This window comes from Punica granatum, chromosome 1 (assembly GCF_007655135.1).
Source record: "Punica granatum isolate Tunisia-2019 chromosome 1, ASM765513v2, whole genome shotgun sequence".
Classification (NCBI taxonomy): Eukaryota; Viridiplantae; Streptophyta; class Magnoliopsida; order Myrtales; family Lythraceae; genus Punica; species Punica granatum.
This window is the reverse complement of record NC_045127.1, coordinates 10,805,810-10,811,096: the sequence shown is the minus strand read 5'-3', so window position 1 is coordinate 10,811,096 and position 5,287 is coordinate 10,805,810. Positions and strand designations below refer to the sequence as shown.

The 5,287-nt window shown below is 52.5% G+C and overlaps 1 protein-coding gene across 1 annotated transcript; it reads right to left on the bottom strand.

Moving 5' to 3' along the window:
- Positions 1-213: 213 nt before the first annotated feature.
- LOC116203170 lies at positions 214-4,303 on the bottom strand. Its single transcript, XM_031534837.1, has 2 exons — positions 3,899-4,303; positions 214-3,537 (listed from the first exon to the last, which is right to left on the bottom strand). Exons 1-2 carry the CDS (start codon positions 4,301-4,303, stop codon positions 214-216), a joined length of 3,729 nt encoding a protein of 1,242 aa, XP_031390697.1.
- Positions 4,304-5,287: the final 984 nt, after the last annotated feature.

Genomic DNA, 5,287 nt, shown 5'->3' with positions numbered 1-5,287 from the left:
AGGTTTTCGACCTAGCGGGAAAATTATTATTTTTCTCTCTGAAGTATCCTTAGATGAGAAGAATTGAATGGACAGGACACGTGCGTGACAAGTAGAAAATGTGGTGAGGTGAAATGGCACAGAGCCCAAAGGAAGACAGAGGAAGATAAGGGCCTGGACGGTAGCCTGAAACCTCCGAGAACACAAAGAAACCGCCGGATGACAAAGAGTCCATTAAGGGTAGTACTTCTTAAGGGCATCGGCATTGACCGGGAGTGCGTTTTCGGTCCCGTCCATATCGCTTAGGATAATTGCCCCTCCGGAGAAGACTTCCCTGACGACGAAAGGTCCATCATACTTGTATGCAAACTTGCCCCGAGAGTCAGGTGTGATGTGCAAGACCTTTCGTAGAACGAGATCACCGGGGCGGAATTCGCGGTGGTGAACCCTTGCATTGAACGCTCGAGCCATTCTTTGTTGGTAGCATTGACCGTGGCAGAGTGCTGTTAGCCGCTTCTCGTCAATGAGATTGAGCTGTTCGTAGCGCTGCTTCGCCCATTCTGCTTCTTCGAGCTTGGACTCAGCGAGGACCCTCATGGAGGGAATCTCCACTTCGATTGGGAGGATTGCTTCCATGCCGTAGACTAGGGAGTACGGAGTTGCCCCGGTTGAAGTGCGGATGGACGTTCGATATGCCAAGAGCGCAAAAGGGAGCATCTCGTGCCAATCCTTATAGGTCACCGTCATTTTCTCGATGATCCTCTTGATGTTTTTGTTCGCAGCCTCCACCGCACCGTTCATTTGGGGACGGTATGGTGTGGAATTGCGGTGGTGTATTTTGAATCGCTCACAAAGCTCATCGATGATCCTGTTGTTCAGGTTCTTAGCATTGTCGGTGATGATTGTTTCGGGGACTCCATATCGGGCGATGATGTCGCGCTTAAGGAAACGTGCCACGGCATTTGCGGTGACCGAAGCGAGCGTTATGGCCTCGATCCACTTGGTGAAGTAGTCAATTGCCACCAAAATGAACATGTGTCCATTGGATGCTTTGGGATTGATAGGGCCGATCACGTCAATGCCCCACATTGAAAAGGGCCACGGGGCCGCCATCGGGCGTAGCTCATTGGGGGGTGCTTTGATCTGATCGGCATAGACCTGGCACAAGTGGCAGTGTCTGACGTGTTTGGCGCAGTCGGCCTCCATGGTGGACCAAAAGTAACCTAGGCGCATGAGTTTCTTGGTGAGCATGAGACCGCTCATATGGGGTCCACAACTCCCTTCATGTATCTCTCCCATGAGGCGTTGTGCCTCGTTTTCGTCAACACACCGGAGTAGCGTGGCGTCGAAGGAACGGCGGTAGAGAGTCTCTCCGCTCAGGAAGTAATGCGCTGTGAGTCGCCTAAGTGTTTTCCTGTCCCGACGGTTGGCAAATGTCGGGTATTGGCCAGTTTGCAAAAAATGTTTGATGTCTTCGTACCATGGCTGTTCATCAGTCGCCTCGATTGTGTCGCAGTAAGCCGGGCCTTTGGCAATCTCGATCTCAAGTGGCTCGATGAGGTTTTCTTTTGTGATGCTCACCATTGATGCCAGTGTCGCGAGTGCATCTGCAAACTGATTCTTGATACGTGGCGTGTAGGTGAACGAGATTTTCTCGAAGTTCTCCGCTAACTCCTCGAGATACTCGTGGTATGGCACTAACTTTGCGTCTTTCGTCTTCCATTGCCCTAACGTTTGGAAGATTGTGAGCATTGAATCTCCGAACACTTCTAGCTCCTTCACCTTGAAATCAATCGCTGCTTGCAAGCCAAGGATGCATGCCTCGTATTCGGCCACATTATTGGTGCAGAGAAAATTAACTTTTGCTGCAATCGGGTAATAACGTCCGTCCGGGGATATCAGCACTGCGCCGATACCAGAACCGGTGGAATTCACCGCGCCGTCGAAATACATCTTCCACGCGGTCCCATCCTCCTCCTCATCTACTCGGAGGATCCCTTCGTCTGGAAAGTCGGAGTTGATCGGCGTGTCATCCTCGATGGGAAATTCCGCCAAATGGTCTGCAATTGCTTGCCCCTTGACTGATGTGCGGGGCACATACTCGATGTCGTACTCCGTCAGTTGACAGCGCCACTTTGCAATGTTTCTCATGGAGGATGGGCTACCAAGTAGATATTTCAGGGGATCCGCTTTCGACAGCAAGCGGATAGTGTGATAGAGGGTGTACTGTCGAAGTCTCTGCATGACCCACACCAGTGCGCAGCACATCTTCTCAATCTCCGGGTAATTGGATTCCCCTTCAGTAAACTTCTTGCTCAGATAGTAGATGGCATGTTCTGCGCGTGTGGACTCATCTTCTTGTCCCAGCATGCACCCCAATGATTGCCGGCGCACCGTCAGGTAAAGAATGAGAGGTCGACCTGGCGTGGGCGGGACCAACACCGGCGACTGAACTAAGTATGTCTTAATATCGTCAAAGGCCTTCTGACAATCGTCGTCCCATTCAATTGCTGCATTTTTACGAAGCAGCCGGAAGAGGGGTTGACACTTATCTGATAAGTTCGCGATGAAACGCGCGATGTAGTTCAGTCGTCCTAAGAAGCTCCGTACCTCGCGCACTGTTGATGGCGGAGGTAACTCCCTAATCGCTTTCACCTTGTCAGGATCGACCTCGATGCCTCGTTCGCTGACCACAAATCCTAGCAGTTTTCCGGATTTCGCGCCGAATGTGCACTTGGCCAGGTTGAGCCTAAGCTTGTACTTCTTGAGACGTTCGAAGAGACGCCTCAGATTGACGAGGTGATCCTCTCCCTCCTTGGACTTTGCGATCATGTCGTCGACGTAGACCTCGATCTCCTTATGCATCATGTCGTGGAAGAGCGTAACCATTGCCCGTTGGTAGGTTGCCCCGGCATTTTTGAGCCCGAAGGGCATGACCTTGTAGCAAAACGTGCCCCACATCGTGATGAAAGTCGTTTTGATCTTGTCGTCTTCAGCCATCCGGATTTGGTTATACCCCGAAAAGCCATCCATGAAGGAGAACTGATTGTGGCGCGCGGTGTTGTCGACCAAGACGTCGATGTGAGGCAGAGGGAAGTTGTCTTTAGGACTAGCCTTGTTGAGGTCCCGATAGTCGACGCAAACCCTGACCCTTCCGTCCTTTTTCTCCACGGGCACGATGTTTGCCACCCATTCAGAGTAATTGCAGACTTCTAGGAATCCCGCATTTATCTGCTTGACGACCTCCTCCTTGATGCGGAGGAGAAGGCCGGCTCGCTGCCGCCGTAGGTGTTGCCGTTTGGGCGGGAAGTTCTCTGTATCGAGTGGGAGAGAGTGCTTGACTATCGACGGATCTAAGCCCGGCATGTCGGCGTAGGACCAGGCAAAGACCTCTTGGTACTCCTTCAAGAAATCGATCATCCGAGCTCGTTGTGTTGGATCGAGGCCCGTCCCGATCTTTAGCGTGCGAGGTTCCTCTTCAGTGCCTATGTTGATTTCTTCTGTTGGCTCAACTGAGGTGAGTTGACGGTTCTCGAGGCGGTGCAAACTCTCCTCTATCTCAGGCACTCGACCGTCCTCGTCGAGCCCTTCCCCGAAGTATATGGGTTGGGGCTCTTCGAGGAGTTCTTCGGATGGGTTCGAATCGACGCGTCGAAGATTTGGATTCGAGTGGAGCCTGGAAATTTAAACGAGTCGTCTTAGAAATATTTAAAGTGCTGCGAATGAGTAAGAGAGAAGGAAACGAAGGAGACACGAGAATTCAAAAATGCATGTAGGGATTTCATTGAAGGTGGGAACATTGATGCCATAACAAAAACCCCTCTTCCGTCGTGTGGCTTATGACTTTGCCGACACGCGGGAAACATCGTCTACAAAGATAGCCTTACACATCGGCGATTACAGCCGAGTAGCGCGGGACTGAGGTCCAGTTGTTGAGCTCCTCATTCTCCTGCGCGAGGCGGATGTAGACCCCTGAAGGAGTCTCCTCGGTGACGGCGTATATGCCTGGCAGATCGACAAGCGCGTCGTCTAAATCCGAGGAGGGGCCGTCAAGAGTACCTCCGACGATGTGCTGTGATCCTGAAAAGAAGTGGGAGAGTGGCGGAACTGGGGTGCCCCTGTTGATCTTCCCGTAGTACGCTGCGAGACGGTGGAGGCGCTTGCCTCTACGGGCTTCAATAATCTCGTGGTAGGAAGGGCGAAAACCGAGTCCCCTCCTGTTCTTGTACTCTTCGATCTCGATTGGGCGGTTGATCCCTTGCCCACGTGCTCCGAGTCCGGAACCCGGAATGTAATTATGGCGCAGCAAGATCTTCCCCACCATGCGGTCGGCGCGGGACGGACCGGCCTTTCCGTAGTCTCGGATGACGGAGATGGTGTCGAACGAATGGAAGGGGAGGTTCTGATCGTCCCCAATACTGATATAGGGGACAGCCGTCTCCTTATAAATCGCATAGTCCTCCTCACCTTTGACCGTGATGAGTCGCTCTTCCACGATGAACTTAAGCTTTTGGTGCAAGGTGGAGGGGACTGCGCCCGCAAAATGGATCCATGGCCTCCCGAGCAGCAAGCTGAAGGCATTGGGGATGTCGAGCACCTGAAAAGTGACATTGAATGAACATGGACCTACCTCGATCAGAAGGTCGATCTCTCCGTTCACCTCTCTCCGCGAGCCATCGAAGGCTCGAACCGCTGTCTTGCTTGGACGAATACGATTCAGATCCACATTCATCTGCTTCAGGGTGGAAACAGGGCATACATTGAGAGCCGAACCATTGTCGATCATGACCCGGCCTACCACGAAGTTATTGCACTTACAGACGATGTGCAACGCCCGCGAGTGTGCGTACCCTTCAGAGGGAAGCTCGTCATCCGAGAATGAAATATTGTTGGAGAATATCGAACCAACGGTTTTTTCAATGAGATCTGGAGCCGTCTCCTTGGGGACCTGTGCTGCCGTCAGGACCTTCAGGAGCGCTTCACGATGTGGCTCCGAACTTAAGAGAAGGGCGAGTAGTGAAATGTGGGCCGGAGACTTGCCCATTTGTTCCACAACCTTATACTCGCTTGCCTTGATGATCTTCATAAAAGCCTCGGCTTCCTCTTCGGTCACCTTCTTTTGTGGGATCGGCGTAGCTTCCGGGGCGATTCCTAATGTCGCAGCAGGCGCCTTTCCTTTGTTCGCGACCTCCGGGTTTTCATACACTCGTCCCGAGCGCGTCACGCCCATGACGCTGAATTGACGCTCGAGGTTCCCGACACTCCCTTCGTAGGTCCACGGAACCTTGCTATCTTGATATGGCTCTCG

Coding starts and splice junctions, on each gene's coding strand:
- LOC116203170 (XM_031534837.1), bottom strand. CDS start 4,303: ATGGTGGGGAAGATCTTGCTGCGCCATAATTACATTCCGGGTTCCGGA. Junction 3,538..3,898: donor AGCTCAACAACTGGACCTCA/GTCCCGCGCTAC, acceptor CGAGTGCCTGAG/ATAGAGGAGAGTTTGCACCG.